The sequence below is a fragment of the Podarcis cretensis genome, assembly GCF_951804945.1.
Source record: "Podarcis cretensis genome assembly, chromosome: 4".
NCBI classification, from domain to species: Eukaryota; Metazoa; Chordata; class Lepidosauria; order Squamata; family Lacertidae; genus Podarcis; species Podarcis cretensis.
Window position 1 is genome coordinate 74,444,460 of NC_137173.1, and position 21,079 is coordinate 74,465,538.

Sequence of the window (21,079 nt, forward strand, 5' to 3'; positions counted from 1 at the left end):
TTCAGGGTCAATGTCCATTGCAATGCTAGTTTGATTAAAACAACAACAACATGGTGAATTAGAATTAGGAGAACCATCACGCCGATCATCACTCGTTTTTCAGAGCACATCAAAGCAGTGGTGCTGTTACGGAAGGATTTGGGGCAGAAATCCAGGACCTCATTTTGCAGGGCGAGCAGTAGCACCCCCAGATGCAACCAGGGTGGCCTGCCACGTTCTGAAGTATATGAAGTAATACACACGGCCTTCTAACACAGAGGGTCCCATAAGACCATGAAGTCCCCAGGACCATGAAGTTCAGAGTCTAAAATTAACTACCTGAAGCACTGCATCAGTCAGGGAATGACAGATAAGCAAAGCATAAAGATTGTTGTAAATACAAAGGAAAAGCAGTATAAATTCAGACGAGGAAATCGATGGCTACAAGAATTCAAGATTTATTTAAGATATGCCTATGCCACAAAGGGAGAATCTAGTGTTGGAGATGGTAAACATGGCAGGTGGGAGACAAAAGTCAAACGAAAGAAACATGAGATTATTCCTATATTGCCACTTAAAGGAATGGGGTTGCTATTCCAGATCCGGCTAACATATGATGCCTTCCAATGTGTAGGGAATGAAGGGTGCTGCTGCATTTGAGGATCATGGCTACAGCGGAAATCATAAGCCAAATATTTTTGGATTATGCTTCATGGATATAGTTTAAGCAACTGTTGGATCTTTTATTGGTAACCCAGTTGTTTTTAGTATCCACTACCAGTAATGAATTAAGAGCTTTTGAAGTGGAAAGATCTATCTAGTGATTCCTTCAGCACCAGATCAGAACTAATATGGTTCTTATATGATTAATCAGATTATGGCCTAATATGAACATAGCCACATTCAACTCTTCTTGATAAAGCTGCCTTTTCTTTTTACAGGTTTACAGTTGGCATTTTAAACTAGGATAAACACGATAAATCCCACAATATGTGCTTTCAATTTAATGAAAGTTTTCTGATATTTTCCACTGTATTTTTTTTAACTGGAAAGGCTCTAAACCAGGTTCCAACATCTAAATTATTCATTTAAAATATAAATGGAATCTGATTTTCTTAGCTTGATTAACTTAATAGTTGGTAATACATGACAACACTTTATTTTCAACATTGTCTGCATTTTAATAAACCATTATTAACTAGGCTGCATATATTGAAACACCTGTTTACATTTTATTACTAGGGTCCATAAATTCATTTATGTTAAATCACTGTTTAGGTCTTTCCTCCTAATACAATGTATTGAACCATTGTACCAATTTAGCCATGCCCAATGTGTTTTCTGCAAAAACTGGGTTTAGGTAAAAGGGCAATTGATACAATGGGGTTTTTGTTGTTCTCATTAATGTGGGTGGCCGTTGTTTTAAAAATGTATGCCTTGCCTTATGCCAAATAGGTGCAAGCACTAAAATGTTAGCTGACAACCCAAAAAGCAATTACAGTTAAAAAGTTTTGTTCGGCTCAGAACTTTAGGGCTACAGGAATCGTGCTTGACTGCTAGGATTCACCCACCTATCAAAGCAGGCAACTGGTGGTTTACAAGTGTGGGTGGACTTGCCCACCTGACAAAGCTGACCCACAGGGATGGTGGAGATAAGAATCTGGCCTGGCAACTGGATCCCATTCCCACTGCTGGTGTATGAGGATAGATTGATGGGCAAGTGATATAGCATGCTTGAAATCTTTGCCATGTGCGGCAGAGTACAAGGAGTAATAGAACCATCCCTTGGACCAGAAGACCAACACTTCTTTGGACTATGCAACCTCTTTTCCTATTCCTGTGTTTGCATGTGCGGTACCCCTTTGTGCATTTCCAGTTTAGTACTAAATCATGTTCAGGTCAAGGCTACCTTCCTGATGCCGATTACAGCTCTATTTCACTTAGTGACACAGACGAAATTGTGGCATGGAGGCAGTATCACTGCGGCTTTTGTATTGCTTTTAAATGTAGGAAACTGCGTTATAGGGCAGCTATAAGTTCATAATGCAGAATTTGAACAGTGCTGTTTCCGTTCCTTGCAGAAGGAGAGGGATTAAAGGCTAACAGCAACTAGCATCACATTGAGAAGTCAGACACATAATTGCAGTGTTGGATACGTAGTTAGAGCAGCCAGCCTTAAGGACCCTAAGCCTAGTGCCTCAGAGAAAATCAATTTTTCAGATAAACAGAGATTGATCAACTGATACAGAAAGTCTTCCAAGAGCAAGCTATAAACAATAAGACACATGGAGAGAGAGAGAGAAAAAAAAAACACACACACATTTGAAAACAGAATGGCCATAGTAAATTAGCTTTCTTCCTCCTCCCCATTGTGTAGGCCCAGTCATTGTATATACCCTGTCATCAATGGGCAGGAGGCGTATAGCATTTCTAGGGCATTTCCTGTGACAGGAAGCATCCATGATCCCCACTGTTGCACTTCCAACAGCTTTAACCTCCAGTGCAGACCCTAATTTGGACTGTCTTCCTTATATATCTTAGCCATGATAGGATGTCCTGCTTGCTTTCTACTCAAATGTTAAACCTGTGTCTACACAAGGAGCCCTTCTTTTGAGTGCAGTCTCTTTTGTGCGAGTATTTGCTGAGGGACTACTGGTCTCAGGGGAGGAGGAAGGGGAGTGCGGTGGGGGCGGGCCACCCCGCGAGTCACCAGTGAGGGGGGTGACAAAATGCCTGGCGGCACTCACCGTGGGGCCTGCAGCACACCCGAGCCACGAGTCTCTCCTGGCAGTGATGCGGTGGCATGGGCGCCCACAGGCTCTGCGCTGCCCCAAACGGTCCACCCACTGCCTCCCCCCAGCTGTAGGGCGGCTGAGTGGGAGGAGGCAGGCAGACTCCTCAGAGGCCCTGTGGAGCATCCTGCCCCGGCTTGCCCTGCCCCACAGACGGCTGGCCCCACCCCTGGGCGCAGGGCAAGCACGCCACCCCAGGTGCCCAATCGGCTTGCTCCACCGCTTAAATGCTCTGTCCATGAAAAAATACTAACCATAGGGGGGAAAATCCCCACTTTCCTGTCAGGATCAAGGATTCAAACATAGCCTTTCTCGAAGTTATGGTGCTTTGTTAGCATGTATATAATTTAAATCCCTTGCCATCATCATGTGATCTCAGGGCAAATCATAACAATTTAAAATACAATACCAATAAGGACAAAACAAGTAAAATATAACTATATAGAGTGGAGTAGTAAGTCATTAGTAAAATAATACATTAGTATGGAATATTTTAATCAATATTCCCCACTTATTGCCTACAGATTCCTGTACTTCTCAACCTCAGTCAGGATCCTGATGTGAACCTACCTGTGAAGCCCCTAATCTTTTCACTGGCTATGGGTGCCTGTCTTGGAGGTAAGCTTTCATGTCAGGCTGTGATCCTGTACAGAGGTGATTCTACAGTCTTATCCCACATCCTGATGGACTTGAGATAGCCTGGGAGAAGGAGGGGTAGAAAGATGATTGTGTGTTTGTATGTTTCCCGGTTTGTTTGTTTGTTTGTTTGCTTGTTTGTTTACATTTCCCTCACATTCAAAACAATGGGAGACAAAGAGGTGGGAGAAATGTAGCCATGCTCAGAAACGTGTCTAAAGCTATTCCCACTGCACAACGGAAATTTTCCCCTGCACACAGCCTGTGTCCCCCTCAGATTTGCTCCAGAGGGTTTGGTGAACTCTTAGAATGGATTTAGGGAACATGTGGCAGGGAGGAGTTGAGTTCCATTGCACAAGTGTAAATCCTTGCACCAAAAGAGCACATTAGTTGGATACCACCCTGTGTAGATATGATGGACACAGAGTTCTTTGGAAAATGCCACCTCCAGTGTGAATGTTTCTTTCTTTGACAAAACAAAACAAAAGAGGAGCTGCATGAGCCAGATTTGGACTGTGGTATGGGACAGGTGAGGGACGCGGGTGGCGCTGTGGGTAAAACCTCAGCGCCTAGGACTTGCCGATCGTCAGGTCGGCGGTTCGAATCCCCGCGGTGGGGTGCGCTCCCGTTGCTCGGTCCCAGCGCCTGCCAACCTAGCAGTTCGAAAGCACCCCCGGGTGCAAGTAGATAAATAGGGACCGCTTACTAGCGGGAAGGTAAACGGCGTTTCCGTGTGCTGCGCTGGCTCACCAGATGCAGCTTGTCACGCTGGCCACGTGACCCGGAAGTGTCTCCGGACAGCACTGGCCCCCGGTCTCTTAAGTGAGATGGGCGCACAACCCTAGAGTCGGACACGACTGGCCCGTACGGGCAGGGGTACCTTTACCTTTTTATGGGACAGGTGTACCTCGGCTGACTGTGATTTCTGAGGTTGGGCGCAGCCGACCTTTATCTGCCAGGGGTTAACCAGAGTGAGGCCTGCTCTCCTCCAGTCTGCTCTGAAGTCCCACCCACTCACCTTGGCCTGGATTGGCCCTTAATTCAAAAGTGAGCCAGCAGAAAAAGCCTGCCAATCAGAGCAGCCAGCACATAGATTCCCCAACTGCTTCCCTCCTGACCCTAGCATTGCTCCTGGGTGAACTGGAAACCACTGCACTGGGCCGCAACAGCCAGCCACCCCGTTAAGCAGTCATTTCCACCAAGCATTTCCCTATGAAGCTGTGACTTGTCCCCAGAGGCCAATTGAATAAACCCTGAACAAGGAAGGGTGTATTTTTTCAAATTAAACTTAAACCTGCTGAAAGCTTTTGACCTGTTTGGTTTGTAGGATCTTACTGCTTGCTGGGCCAGAGCTTTAGAGTAAGTAGGTTTACATCCTGCCTGATTTTGTTATTCGAGCAATCCCACAAAAGGAGCATTATGGGTTTGAGTTCATTTGCAATTTAGAAGAACAATATAGAAGAGCCATCTGGTTGCTTTTTAATTCATCTTCATGCTGATTATTCCCTTTCATATTCCATGAATATTGGCTATGAATAAGTTAGAACAGAAAACTTGCAAGGACAAAAACACATAAGAAGCTTTCCCCCCTGCCGCTCTCCAAGTAAGAAGTAAAACAGTGAGCTAACTGCTGCTTTTAGAAGAAAGAATAATTACTATTACGTTGAGTGAGTTTAATCAAACATTCTGAAATGTTTTTGAATTATTTTGTCCCTCCCTCCCAGTACAAAAGAGCAACATCTCACTCAATGTTTCATTCACCATTCATTCATTTGAAATCAAATATGACCACCAATTTTCACTGAAATATTCTTTCTTCAGAGTTCACTGTAGGGATGTTGGAGGAATCTGTTGAAAGTGGATTTATTTATTTTACATTTACATGCCACCTGATTGTAATAAAACCTCTAAGCAGTATACAAAATAAACATTAAAACAATCAACTAAAACAGTTGAAAATGGGCATTTAAAAAACACTCAAAAGACAATTAAAATAAACAGTAAGCAAAAACACATGCCAGCATTCTACATGTCAGTTTAGGCTTGCCTAAACAAAAATGTTTTGAGCTAAGGTGCCTGTCTAATGTCAATAGGCAAGGCATTACAAAGTTTAACTGATGCAACAGTAAAATATTGATTTCTTACAACTGTGGAATAAGTTCTGCAGATTAGTGTGGTTGGGGTAAGGTGATCTCACAAGTAAACTGGTCCCAATTAATAATAACCACCTTGAACTTGTCCTGAAAACAAACTGGCTGCCAGACCAGTGAAGATTTCTGAGCAGAGATATTATATGGTGGAAGCATACCATAAAATATACAGTATATTCTAAATTGTTATCTGGTGATATTAGTTTAGTGGTATAAATATGTATGTACTATGTGTTCTTTTCTCCTGTACCTTTATTTGCTTCATAACTTTTTTGCCTACACTGTTATAGGTAAGCAAGCAGATCTGAGCAGCCATTTTAAAGATTCCCTTCCTCTCAGCTCTGCTCAGTCAGTCCCTGCTAACTGTTTTCCTCACAGCTTCCTTGTTCTGACACCTCAGTCAGTGCCTGTGCATTATCACATCAGGAGGTTGGGCACTTGCGTTTATTATTATTATTATTATTATTATTATTATTATTATTATTTCCTCCATGCCTAGTCCTACTTTGTGGAAATGTTGGTGGAAAAACAGATTCTCTCTGGGCTCATTTTTCTAGCACCTGTGCCAAACAGGCAGCTGCATTCCAGAAGTGAGTTTACTCCTCAGGGAGGCATACATTAAATGTGCCGGGCGCTAAATGTGAAATAGTTGCCTTCATAAACAAAATGTCCCTCCATTAACAAAGTGGTCAACAATGTGGCCTCGTCCATGGAATAAATATCTGGACCAGTTAATGCCTTTTTCTTCTATATTTCTGTTTCCTAGCTCCTCTGGAGTTGCTAGTGTATAAATTCCTTCTTCTTAGCCCCTTCCCACTGATTATATGTGTTTGTACATATTAAAATTTACATTTACTCAGATTTATAGCTGCTATGGTTTAGGGTGAGTAGTTGCATTTTAAAAGCAGGCTATTCCTAGTAGGTAAGGAAAGATTAAGCCACATTTTGTCTGCTGGGCCGTGCCTGGTAAGGAGAAAGGCTGGTAAGGCCATCATCTTCTGCAACAGTGGGGAACTTCTGGTCCATGGGCTAAATTAATCTCACAAGGCTGTTTTCCCCAAGCCACACCCACCTGATGTCATATGTAATGCCCATCAGCAACCTTTTACTGCAGCCAATGAGGCTCACCCTCAGCATAGCTGTCAACTTACAGATTTGAAAATAAGGGACCAGCAGCCTCAGATATAAGGGATCAGCAGCCAAAATAAGGGATTTTCAGAGCACAGGTATGTTCAATTTCTGAGCCCCTCTGAGCCAAAGGCAGAAAGCCCAGCCAGCAGCCAAACGAAGCCTCAAGCAGTGGTTCCCACAGCACAGCAACCCAGAAAAGGGGATGCAGCAAGGAAAACCACCGTCACCTCTCCGCTGGGAAGCGCTGAGCAAAGGCGAGTCCCCAGGCAACGTGGCCGATTTGATCGGCACAAGGCATGCAAGCTCCACCCCCCAGTCATTCTTAGACTCCTTATTGGGTGAGCAGCGCAGCCAAGCAACACAGTTGGAGCCTCCCTCCTCCCTGGCTGGCAGGAAGGGAGAGGAGCTGCTTCCTTTGAAACCCGGGAAATTTAAGGGACATAATCAATAAGGGACAGCAGCGGGACACGGCGCTGGGATAAGGGACTTTCCCGCCAAATAAGGGACGGTTGACAGCTATGACCCTCAGTGCTACTCAGCTGAAGTTGATCCCCTTTGAAGTTGTCACCTGATGTTATAATGGCATCAAGTGAGTGGCAGGTAGGTGACCACACCCACCTGTCACATTTGGCCTGCGGCAGGGGGGAGTGAGAGCTATCTCGTGCCTGATCTTCTAGTTGTTTATGGGGCATAATAAAGCTTCAGAAGAACCATCATCCCATCTATTGCATCTCACCTTTTACAAAATAAATATTCTTGCAAAAATCCTCCTATGTTGTCCCAAAGCCATTAAGTTTCCAGTGCATTTGAAAGGTTGCTGAAAAGTCTGTCCTGGATTTCCCATCCCTCAGGAAAGTGAGAATGAAATACTTGTGCCAGAGTTGGCAATTGCTTTTATGAATTTTGCTATACTTCACAGCTACAGAGATATAATACACATTTTGCATATTTATTCACACAATAAGGAAAGAATTTTGTTGATGTCAGCATTACACTCTGTTCCCAGGCTCATATCAACCAGTTCATCTTGGTTTTTTCAAATATATATATATATATTTGAAAAATCTGACTTTCTTTCTAGATTCTCTGTGCCTGCTTAAATCCTGCCACTAAAACATCCATCAAAGGATCTGTGTTTGCATTGACTGTCTCGCTCCCTGTTTCTGTAGTGGTACTTAAGCTAACATCACAAGTCTCCTTTTGTAACCTATCTTGCTCTTCCTTTATTCTCAATTTTTGCCTAAAAATGAAACTTCATGGTCCAGTGCTTGGCTGGTGCCTATTCAGTAGAACTCTTCAAACCTCTCTTACATGTTTGCTGCTTCTGTCTTTTAACACTCCCCTACCATCTGAATATAAGGATTCCTTGTTTGCATCTGTGCTTTCTCATCCATTTTTCAAGGTACTCCCATTTACCTAATGGTGTTCTGCCCATGTTTTAAAATTTAATTTGGTCCTTATTTAATGTCCATCCTTTCTACCTATCAGTTATTCTTTCAGTTCGAGGTATAACTTTGTTCTTGCCTCTCTACCTCAAGAAACCATTCATCATCTCAACAATAATTTGCTTCCAGTCTAGCCAACCTGTTATCTACTTTGAAGGCTATAGTGCATCTGGGATCTAGTCTCCAAGCTTTGAATTTCTGTAATACTCAGCCAGCTGTGCTTTGAACAAGCTTCAGTATTTTGCTCTGCCATATTGTTTTCTTTCTAGAACAGAATGTGGGGCTGCCCTTGAAGACTTCTTGGAAACTACTGGCACATAAACTGGCAACAACCAGATTAGTGGCTGGGATTCTATCTGGAACTATCTAGATTCCTCTGTGTCAGCTCCTAGAGTTGTTGAATTTTTCTGATGTGTCTAGTAACTTCATTATGTAATTTTCAGTGTATGCTGAAGATGCATGTTTTTACTCTGATCATTGACACTTGAGATATATATTTTAGAACCTGGTTATCTGGAGCATTTCCACCCTCTTTATTTTACTGCCAAATGACTTTAAAAGGCAAATAACTTGGCTTCCTTACCAAAAGGATCATGCAATCTTTAGGTTCGCAAAGATGCAGGCTGTACAATTTCTCATTTGGAGAGTTTTTGTGTGCTTGGTTTCTCTTGTAGCTGTAAGCCAATGGCCGCATAGCTCCTTGCTTGTTCCTGGAAGCACAGAGAGAAGGAAACCTGCTAAGCTCCATCCCCACTCTGGTTAACACTTTCATGTATGCAAGTGTGGGTCAGTAACTGTATATTACAACACAGTCTACAGCCATTATTCAGTCTACAGGGGAAGCTCTGTCCTCCCTATCTGCAACTCTCTTAATTGACTTCCGGGGCTCTGGGTTAGAGAATATGCACACCCAGGACTTTTTTTCCAGCTGGAACTCACTGAAACTCAGTTCTGGTACCTCTCAGGTGGTGCCATTGCCATTCTAAGAGAACAAGGGAGGCATTCATGATGAGTTCCAGCACCTCTTTTTCTAGAAAAACAGCACTGTGCACATCAGGCCTGAATTCAAGCTTGACTACCCATGGCTTTGACCTATTGCACGAAGTATTGCCAGTTATTGATGCAATGATGAGAAAGTGTTGCTGCTGTTAGTATGTACATAGCCATTCCCAGCTATCTTCTGACACATTAAGGTGCTTTGCATTACGAAAAGAGGAAGACTGTAAGAGAGCAGAGATGGAATTTGTGTTCAGTCAAAGCCAAGTGATACTTGGCATCAATAAATCCTGATAGTGGTAAGATGCCAGAATGTGCTGTCATTTATATAACGCAGATTTGCAGATTTTAAAAATGAGAGCAGGAAAGATGATGGAAAAGCACCCATCCATAATGGACTGGTAGATATCACAATGGATAGCAACTGGAAACCAGATGAAGATAGAATAATAGTGAGACCGCAAATGAAACATGTCAAGTGTACAGTCACCGTGAAGCATTAGGAAAATATTTCATGTTAGCAAATTCCCTGCCAAATTGCTAGAATTCATATGTAAATGTGAGCATGAAGATGGTCTTAAAGTTGTGTGGATGAATGTTTGTCAATTCCAATTTCCATTCTCATTTGGTTTTGGCCCAACTTTCATATCATGTCCATCTCAACTTTGGGACCCTCATTTCTTGCTGCTACATCATTTTAACATTACCTCCGGCTCCTGCATGCTTTCATTCTCCTTTTCAGTCTTATTCAGTTGTATCTCAGAGATGCTAGCCACAGGGAAAAGTAGGGGAAGCTGAACAAGTTTACCCCATCCTACTTTATTTTCCTCCCCATTGCAGAGGCCTATCAAGAGGTCCGCCAACTTCAGCTTTTTCCAGCTTGCAAGAGAATAATGTTCAAATTCTGTCCAGAGGCTACAGAGTAGGGAAACCAAATTGGATGTAATAGATTTTCAATTACTACTGGGATTAGTGCTATTCTCAAACTGTCACAGACTTTTCACAAGCACAGCTGCCAGGCCCTAACCTCTTGCTGATCTCAGTGTTCCAGTCACAATTTCTTTGCAAGATGAGATGCTGTAGCTGCCCTTCATTTCATGTCACAAATTGCTAGTTTCTGGTCCAAGCCTTCCCTGCTCTTGTCAAGATCATGGCAAAGGCCCTTATTTCAGATTTCGTTCCAGTGCTCCCTTAATCTAAATCAAAAGCAGCCTGTTCACACAGCAATGAATGAATGACACAGCTCATCTGGAAGTTCAGAGGTGGGTGACTATAGTCTTCCACCAATTTGGAAATGATGGAGGCACTGGCACAATCTTCATGATTTTTGTGGTGTTTAGTCTTCTAAAATGCCCAAGCAGCAATGCGGTAGGTTTGAATGGCGCGTGTGTGTGAGTCTGTGGGAGAAAATATTCCTATCCTTTGTTGTTAACTCCTTAAAGTTACTCCTTACAGCAGCTTTTCATTTAAGGAAAAAGTCAGGGCTTCTGTTTATTTGCATTTCTCCCCAAAGTAGCTTTTAGAAATAATAATTAATAATTAATAATAATCACCTTCACAATAGAATCAGATGTGTTGAAACTGAGAAGTTTGAGGGGATGTGGTAATATAGGAACATACTGTTTTTCATGCATGGTGGGAATGTAAATTTGTCCACACATTCTGCACAAGGGTCTTCAATATCAGTTCCAAAATTGTTAAACAACCTCTCTCACCAAATCCAGCTTTAGCCCTGCTCTCATTAAACCTAGTTTCTGATTTTACTATTCAACATAAATATCTAACTTTCTTTTCACTGACGGCTACACATCTGGCATGCTCTGGTCCATGGGGTCACGAAGATGCGGATACGACTAAATGGCTAAACAACAACAACATATTTGGTGATAGACTTTTTAAAATTTTTTAAATTAATCCCAGGCTGAGCTACCCCTTGAGGTACGGTTCAACAATATCTGGGATGACAAAAATCCGCCAATCGCATACAAATCGGTCTGGACAGCCTGATACAAAAACACCCACCCACCCCATTCACACACACAGGAAAACAAAGTTCACCACAGCCAATCACAAACAAGCAAACACACCCTAGGCCAACCCCAACCTCTCTCGCCATCAAAGGAACGCAAGTGAATAGTAAAGAGAACCCACACAAGTGATGCTGACACAAAACCCCACACATACATTAAGAAGAATAGAAGCATTGCCACCCAACCCCAACCCCACTCACATGCCCCCCTCACATGCCCCCCTCCACCTCTTTCCCCCTTTTCTTCCTAAGGTAACACTAATGTCTCAACAAATGAAACTGATCTGTGGAAAATGTAACTTGAAAAAAAAGACATTGCATATACTTTTAAATACATATTTAATTAAAAATACGTTTTTTTATAAAAAAAAAACCAATATCTGGGACAGGGCTATTTCAGAGTGACTAGCTGGGTATCAAAAGTTGTTATAAAGAGAGACACCGTAGAAAATTTCTTCCACTAGTTTCGCAAACATGTCTATGGAGAGCCTAGGTTGACCATTAATGCCCTAAGATTATGTAAAATGACATTAGACTCTTAATGCTATGTCCCCCCCCCCCCCGTGGACATTGTATTAAATCGGATTTAATACAAAAAGAAAATGAAAGAAGAAAAGAAACTAAGAAGGGGAGAAAGCTTGTGCTGCTGCAACCTTATTCTTCTTCAAGTAGACAAAGAAACACCAGACACTTAGATCTACAACTCACATCAGCAGCCAATACAGATTTTCACGCGGAAAGTCAAGGAAGCAAAATTACAACAGAGTTAAAACAATTCAGTTGCAGTTAGAGGGGACTCAGGGTCATACTGCACAATGCTGTCTAGCACAAAGTACATCTGTATGTGCAGCAAGGCTGTGTGTGTTGGGGGTAGACCAGAAAGGCTTGGGCCCCTAGTTCTCTGCATTGGGCCTCAGAACTCTTGTCATTTTAGGCAAGTAATTGTGCTCCAGTGTAAAGGACACATTTTGAAAATAAGCACTTCATTCTATTGTTCTTGCATGCATTTTTTTTGGGGGGGGGGAGAGGGAAGGAACAACCCATCATTTTTTATTATTCCTCCAATCAATAGCCCAACTTGCTATCAGCAGAGATCTGTATCCCTCCCCACCCTGCTTCCTAATCTCACTTTCATTTTATCTTACTCATACATTTTTGTGTTTGAAACAAATAATCAGCAAGTTTCTCAGAATATTTGCAGAAGATGTCGTTTTGGCAACACAGCTCTCTCACACTCTCTCTCTCGCCGCCTTCATTGAGGACAAAGACAGGTCTGCCTCTGAAAACCTTCAGCTATTTATAGACAGGGAGGTTATTGTTCAGGTGATATCCTTTCAGGTGCATGTGAAATGATTGATTTCCCCCTCCTTTGCATCTAAGTCTGCTAGCTGATCTAATTGAGTGGCAAAGCCAAAAGATAAAGAGCCTCGATATCAGCTGGAATTTGTTTTTGTTTTGAATTACAGGTAATGGGACATTGATCGGAGCATCTGCAAATGTTGTTTGTGCAGGAATTGCAGAGCAACATGGCTATGGCTTCTCTTTCATGGAATTTTTCAGGTACCATTTTAGACTCGAAACGAATCTGTGTTTAAATTTGCCTCTAAAAAAGTGGGGATTTGCTCTACAAACCAAAATGAGTCAGGCAGAATAGTCCATATGGCACAGGGGTGGGAAATCTGTAGCCTTTTGGATTATATTTGACTTTGACTTCCATAAGCCCGAACTATCACAATGATGAAAGTTGTAGGTCAGTATTAACAGGTGGGCCACAGATTCCCTAGCTCTGATATAGTATTTAAGAAAAAAAAAGGGGGGCTGCTGGTGGTGGAAGCCAATGACATATAAATCCATTTTGGTGACACAAATGGTATTTATTGCAGGGATTGTGTTTGTCAGTTGAAACGCCTTCATCTCTCTAATGAGAATAACAATAAATAGAGGGGGCGAACCCTTTTCATGTAATTGTTTTTTTCCGCATGAGTTGTTATAACACAGGATTCTCATTGCTAATGTTAAAAAAATCTATAAAATATATATTCTTATATTTTGAAAATATTGTCAATCATAAACACGGAGGGGTGGGATAGCAAATTTGTGAGATCATAACGAGGGCTGAATTATTTACAATCTTAACTGATCTCTCTTTCGGCATAACTTAAAAGATTTCGGTGGTGTTTGGCACAGAATACCTGATTTAGTTTAATGCAGCAGTCCTCCAAGATAATTATGTTTATCACTGGTTTGCAGCGCTACTTCTGCCTTATGATCAATGAATGCCTTAACTATGCCACACAATCAAAAAACAAAAACAAAAAACAAAGCAAATTAGTTTAAGTCTGTGCTGCAGACATAGATATGGCTGTTCAAGATGGTAGACTATTAGGTGCTAACCACTGCAAAATTAGATTTGCTTAGCTGTATACAGAAGATAGCTTTTTTGAGGCCAGGGCAATGTGATAGAGGCATCATTACCCACAGTATACAGTCCCCTTTCCCAGTAGCTCCCTTATAGTGCTTCAAGAACTTATGGAAGCTGTTTAACTGTGGACCAATGAGCATGTGTGCCAGAGATTTTGCACAAATAATGCTAGTATATCTTACCACGGTGAAGTCTCTGAAAAAAAACCCATCAGCTGCACTTAGCTGTTGATGTATGCTAGGTTGTGCCAGATAGCATTTGGTATAGGATTAAAGGCACATGAGGAGATATGAGCTTTTTGCCATATTTGCGTTTGTTTGCTTAAAAAATAACAATTGCATTCATTTATGCATTCCAACTCTAAAAATAAATAAACCAGTGCACAGTTGTTGTAAAGTATGAGAAGATTATTGATGCGTTCAATGAAGCATGTTCTGAGCCATCCTTTCTAAATATACCCCACCAGGGAAATAGACGTCTAATAATATTTTTATTTAATTTTGGATGGCGGCCATCGTAAACACTTTTCTTTAGAGAGTTACGTTTCGGCACTTGTTTCTCCATTGTCATCAGTTTTCATATGTTATGCTGAACTTTTGGAATCACAGTGTTTATCAGATGGTAGCATACCATAATATTATAGGACCACCGTTGGATCCCTACTTTCAAGGTGTTAAAGATGTGGTGTAAAATCTTACGGTTAGCTTCTGTTTCATCACTTCCTGGGAAGTGGGTGGCTATCAGTGACAGACCCAAGTCCCAGTTCTGTTCATTTACTGGAATGAAGTCTATGCAACTGAAGCTACAATTTTGAGTCACAAGCACCCTACTGGTAAGCAGTACTATCTGCTGAGAAAGATAGTGTTGGAAGGGATCTCATGGTCACCTAGTTCTGCCTCCTGCCATTGTGAAGTGCATTTTCTTTTACCCAGTTAATGTAAGAGACATTTGCACAGAAACTGTAACACTACGATTGGTCCTCCATATGCATTTCTCACAAAAGCTTTAGAATATCAAATTGCTGTTAGCCTCTGCTTTAGGATCCTTTCTGAAATAGCTATGCAGACAGTCAGTTCGGATATAACCTTTTCCACATGTATGCTTCCATGAGAATACTTTCATAAGCACTTCCGTGGACAAACCCCCCCCCCCATCATGTCAGAAAAGGTGATTCTCCCCTTTGATTCTGCATTTGGAGTAAATATGTTTTTTTGTGTTAAATGATGCATAGCCAAACAGTAAAGGTCATGTGGATCATTACACCAATGTGCTTCTTATTACTATCGTTTATGATCATAAGCAAAAAGAAATGTCTGTTGAAAGAGAAGAAAGGTTTTTGCTTTTAGTCAAAAGGAGGTCAACTCTTTAAAGAAATTAGGTAAAGGTAAAGGGACCCCTAACCTTTAGGTCCAGTCACGGATGACTCTGGGGTTGTGGCACTCATCTCGCTTTATTGGCCAAGGGAGCCAGCGTACAGCTTCCGGGTCATGTGGCCAGCATGACTAAGCCGCTTCTGGCGAACCAGAGCAGTGCATGGAAATGCTGTTTACCTTCCCGCCAGAACGGTACCTATTTATCTACTTGCACTTTGACGTGCTTTCGAATTGCTAGGTTGGCAGGAGCAGGGACCGAGCAATGGGAGCTCACCCCGTTTGCAGGGACTCGAACCGCCAACCTTCCGATCGGCAAGCCCTAGGCTCTGTGGTTTAGACCACAGCGCCACCCGCCACTTACTCCTAAACTATGTTTTTGCATCTAACATGCAATTATTATTATTATTTTAATTCAAATTATATCAGCTGGGGGTGGTGGGGCTGATAATTAATGGGATCAGAGCCCTGCTTTCATCTTGAGGAAAATCCCTTTCTAGTTCAAAACTGCTAATACTACAACAACACAAAAATACAAGAAATAAACGTCAGATAAAAATACAGGAAACCGCAAAATCTGTAGCAAAAAGTGGATGAACCAGCCAAAGAAAGTTAGCCAAGACTGAAGAAAAAAGCTTAAAAAACAAACAAACCAAAAAGGGCTTATGGTGTTTACATCATAGATGGTCAAAACAGCTCTCCTGAGAGTAGACACTACAGTGGTGCCCTGCAAGACGAACGCCTCGGAAGACGAAAAAGTCGCTAGACGAAGGAGTTTTTCGTTTTCTTAGCCGCTTCGCAAGACGCATCTCCCTATGGGCTTGCTTCGCAAAACGAAGCTTGCTCCGCAAGCTCTGGGGATAGCGGGGAAGCGCAGCGCGTCTTCCCCGCTGTCCCCGGACCTCTTTTGAAGCAAGGGGCGGCGGGGAGAAGATCGTTTCTCCCCGTTGCCTGCCCTGCAATCTCCAGGGACAGAGGGGAATGCGCGCGCCTTCCCCTCTGTCCCCGGACGGTCTCCATAGGAACGCATTGATTGATTTTCAATGCATTCCTATGGGAAACCGTGCTTCGCAAGACGAAAAACTCACAAGAAGAAAAAACTTGCAGAACGAATTAATTTCGTCTTGCGAGGCACCACTGTACAATGAAGACAGCCCTTAAAAGTGCTTGTGCTAAGTGCATCCCAGACTCTCCTGATGATAGGATCAAATAGGAGGAGGCAGTCCTATAGGCATCGTGATCTCAAGGGCATGTGGAGCTCTGAAAGTAAACCCCAGCAACCAGTGCAACTGATAATCGAGTTACATGATCCTAAAATCTGGTCCTGGTCTGCAATCTACCTACAAGGCATGTGATGTAACCAAGGCAATGTGTAACCACAGCCAAGTCCATCTTTCCTTGCAATTGGTGCAATACTGTTGTTAACCTGATTTTCAAGGGCAGTGCTGCCCCATCGAAGAGAGGCTGAATCTACTTGGTCTTCCTAGCTAAGAACACTAAATTATAATGCTGTATTCCATTAAAAATGGAGTTTTTATATTTTGAAAATATGCCACCCCAGTCCATTCCTTCTTAAAATATTTACGGAACACCCAAGTTTTAAAAAATAAATTATAAATGAAGCTAAGGTTATAAACTATTTGAAGATAATTGGCAACATCATATTATGTAAAATAAATAGGGCCATATTGATCTGGCAGATCAAGTTCTTCTGTAAGATGCTATTCCCATCAAGGCCTCAATTAACATATGGAACCCTAAATAGAATCCTGTACAGTACTACATAGATCTTTGTGGGCCTTGACTGCTTCCTTTCTCCCCACTCTATTATGGTGGAAAATGAGGACCACTGCTTTGCCAAGCTGAAAGACTTTTCAGGGATGTGTTCTTGGGTGCTTAATTTTATTTTTTAAATATGAAAGGTTTTACAGCGAATAGTCGAGGGCTTTATGTGACAGCAATAAGATGCTTCTGAATAGAAATGAAAGCTTTTTATGGACAAGATTTTTACGGCAAATATGCCAATACCTGTCTGAAAGAACATGGCACATTAAAGCCTGTACAAAGAATAACTGTCTTTGCACACATCCAGCTGTGTGTATGTATTGCAAATCTGTCACAGGACTGATTAATCGCATGCCCATGTAATATTAAAGATGTCAGAAACCCTCTTGTGCTCAGGAATAATGCTTCAGAGTTTTTGTTAAAAGGCCCTCCTGCAGGTTTATTCTTTTAGCTGTGCCATTTCCTACATTTGGTACAAGTGTTTCAAAAGAAAATTCTAGGAGCTTAAATTGAGATCAAAGGAGAAACTAGCTTTTATCATACTGAAGGCCAAGAAAATGAAAGATCCATTTCGATGGTTGGGTTAGCTGCTTGCTTTTATAAGATGGGATGAATCTACCTGAGATTGGGGGGTGAGGGCAGTTTGGAGCTCATAACAACAAAAGAAAAATGGTCACAGACGAATCTCAACACAATCACATACCAAAGGGGAGGGGGAATAAGAAAGAACTTGCTATAGAAAGAAGATGGGAAACAGAGAAAAGTATTTTCATAATGAAGTTGCCACAGGCCAGATATGTCACCTAAAATAGGGATGGAGAGAAAATTGATTCAGTTCACATTTAAATGATAAATCACATAATAAGCACTTTCCAAAACAATATATAAACTGAAACACCACCAACCTTTGAAATTTGCTCTTTCTGAATTTTGTCTCCTGACAATTAATATGTACACAAATATGTACACAAGAGGAACGGGTGGCTCTGTGGTCTAAACCACTGAACCTCTTGGGCTTGCCAATCGGAATGTCAGTAGCACAAATCCACACAACGGGGTGAGCTCCCGTTGCTTGGTCCCTGCTCCTGCCAACCTAGCAGTTTGAAAGCACATCAAAGTGCAAGTAGATAAATAGGTACTGCTCTGGCGGGAAGGTAAACGGTGTTTCCGTGCACTGCTCTGGTGCTCCAGAAGCAGCTTAGTCATGCTGGCCACATGACCCATAAGCTGTGCGCTGGCTCCCTCAGCCAATAAAGCAAGATAAGCACCGCAACCCCAGAGTTATCTGCGACTGGACCTAATGGTCAGGGGTACCTTTACCTTTACTATGACGACGATGACGACTACTACTAATAATAATAATGGCTGTTGTAAGATCAGATCAATTAAGAGTGAGAGTAGGGGTGCCAACAAAACTGGATTTTTCAACTTCAGTCAGGAAAACCATATTCTGCAAGGTACTTAGTACTGCGCTGAGTGAAAATTGTACATAGGAAGTTCTTCTGGACCAAATAGTTTCTGTTTCTAGAGAGGACAAAGTTATTGATCCCCTTAATGGAAATGACAATGCTAGAAACTAAACTGCAGGTGTTGCCTGAAGTTGACTGGTTGGAATGTTGAGTTCTAGTTTTGTGCTGTAAACCCAAAACTTGAAATATTCAGTTGAACTTGATGAGATTTGCTTCCAAGTAGACATGTATAGAATGGTACTCTTAGCTGACATATATGCATGGGGACTCAATGTCTACCGGATACACCTGTTGTTTGGTTGACGAGGTCTGTGTCAATGTAGATGTGCATATAAGTTGGTGAGCTGGATGAAAAGGCTCTGCAAGCCTAATTTGGCCCAGAGGTTGATATTTCTCCACTCCTGTGTTAAATACTATTTAAAAAACAACAACAAAAAACTCAATTTAATATTTCTTCTCTTTAATACAGTAACCCCAATATTTTCTAGAATTCAGTGAGGAGCTTGTGACAAAAGATGCCCTTGAAAATGGGGACCAGATGTAGTCAGTGTGACAGGCCAGATAACAGCCTGCCTCTGTAAATGCCTGCTCTGCTTGGAAACACTTAATAAGATTGGTGTGTAGGAAGAGCAAGTTTCAAAATGGGATTTTTGCTTATTAGATATTGGGATTTCAAATTATCTAATATATCTTTTAAAAATAGGTGGTGAGAGGAAGAGGTCTTATTTCTGAATTCGTTGACAGCCCTAATTTATCTTGTTTGTGAGGCTGGCTTTGAAAGAAAGTGCACTCTAGAGGACCTAATGGAGTGATTAATGTTTCTGCAAATCAAATGTGCTTTGCTTACTTTAACTTGCCATCCTGTATCTTAATATATATTGTTTCCAGCTGGCATTAATTTGACATCCAGGCCACTCAAGAGACATTCTAGTCTTCAGGGGAAACAAGGCTGATTATAGCTTACCTGTTTCTGTTCAGCCGCTATCTGTTTCCTCTTCCTTTGCTGGCAACCTATTGGCCTTGATCTGGGCATATCACCCACAGAAAAGATAGAAGCTAATAGAGTTGTTATCTCTTGATTTAAATATTTTTGCCATTGAGTATTAAGTACTGTACCATTTCTTTCCTGATGGAACAAAGAGCAGCCTCTGCCTGAAATGGGTTGCATCAAATGTTAGCCCTACTCAGAGAAGACCCATTGAAATAAATGAACCTATTCATTCATTTTGGTGGGTCTGCTCTGGGAAGAACTACCCTTGTATACAGTCCCCAAACGTTCCTCTGAGCACAGGTAGGGTGTCCATTGTTCACAAATGGACATTTAAAGAGATGGACAAAAGTGGATTTAGTAGCGAACTAGGTAGCCCTCTCCTCTAGCCCCACCATTTCCTCATCTATCTCCCCACTCCCATGTCCTCAGTTACAGAATAATGGGGAAAGCTGCTTTAGTTTAATATATTTTTGATAGTTGGCCCTTATCTGCCAACTGGGCTGAAATATTTGACCATGGGTGCTTCTGTTGTGCAGTAACTTTTTCTACTTCCATTTATTTATCTAACAAAATCCATATAACACTTGATTGTAAAGAAACAACAGCCCATGCCTCTAAGCAGCTTACAATATAAAATGAAACCTTAAAATAATAGGGAAAGGGTATTAAAAATGGATATTAAAAATATTCAAAAGATTATTAAAGTCAACAGTCACTAAAATAAATAAGTAAGACACGTGTAACTTTTGCTTATCTGGATAGGCTTGCCTAAACAAAAGTGCTTTTAGGTTTGCATGCATAAGGTATGCTAATTTTTGCAAATATTCAAGCAGAACCATAGCAGACACAAAGGGGGGGGGGAGAGACACACAGCTGTCCATCCAAAATGCAGTTTAAAGCATAAGAAAAGAGACAAGGAGAGGCCTTCAAGTTGCCCAGTGACACTTAGGCAGCAGATGCAGAGTAGGCCCACAAGCCACACTCTTCTCCACTATGTTGAGGTGAAATATATTTGCATTTAAATTACAGAAAGTTTTTATAAATTTCATATATAGATAGAAAGATATAGATATGCCTCCTTTTGTCCTGTTTCCTCAGGTGGATGTGTTTCCTCCTTTTCTGGCGATGGGATAAGCTGCCACTTATTTCTTTTTCCATTTTCCTTTTTGTTGCTGGTCCTTGTGGTTCTTCCTCTTCAATTACTGAAGGTTTGCAAGGAGTGTGTTGGCTTAGCGCAGGGGTAGTCAACCATTTCATACCTACCGCCCACTAATGCATCTTTCTTGGTGGTAAAATTTCCTTACCGCCCACCAGTGCTCCATGGAAGGAGGATTCAGCTTGTGCCATAGAACCCCCTACTGCCCACCTAAAATCCTGAAACGCCCACTAGTGGGCGATAGGGACCATGTTGACAACCCCTGGCTTAGTGGAATGATATAACCCAGGAAGTGAAACAATAACTGTAAGAGATTACACTCCCCCCCCTTTGCTGTTGCCAGTGGAAACAGAACTTGATTAGTGGCAAATTGGCTGAGCTGTTTATAATTCAACACACAGTTCTTCTTCTTTTTTAAAAAATAATATTTATTAACATTTTAAAGACTGCAAAAGAAAGAAAAAGAATTAAGCAATACAATACAATACAAAAACAAAAACACCACACAACCCCAACCCCAAAACATTAAATTAACAAAACCAAACAAACACAATTTAAAACACATCTAATAAGTTCAGTATCTTAACTTTCATTTACTTGTTTCAACGACCTCCTCACACCTCCCTTTTTGTATTCCACTTTAATTAACTGTTTCAGCAATTCCTTTCCGTCTTCCTCTGTTTTCTGTCCTGTAATTTATCTTAACATATTGTAGTAATGTTGCCCCC

General features: G+C 41.6%; 1 protein-coding gene across 2 annotated transcripts in view; it reads left to right on the forward strand.

Moving 5' to 3' along the window:
- Positions 1–21,079, forward strand: part of OCA2 (OCA2 melanosomal transmembrane protein) — a 158,381-nt gene that overhangs the window by 113,755 nt on the left and 23,547 nt on the right. For both annotated transcript variants that reach the window (XM_079972593.1, XM_079972592.1), the window contains exons 22-23: positions 3,296–3,389; positions 12,625–12,718. In XM_079972593.1, the coding sequence (XP_079828719.1) occupies positions 3,296–3,389; positions 12,625–12,718 (188 nt within the window). The remainder of the gene's footprint in view (positions 1–3,295; positions 3,390–12,624; positions 12,719–21,079) is intronic.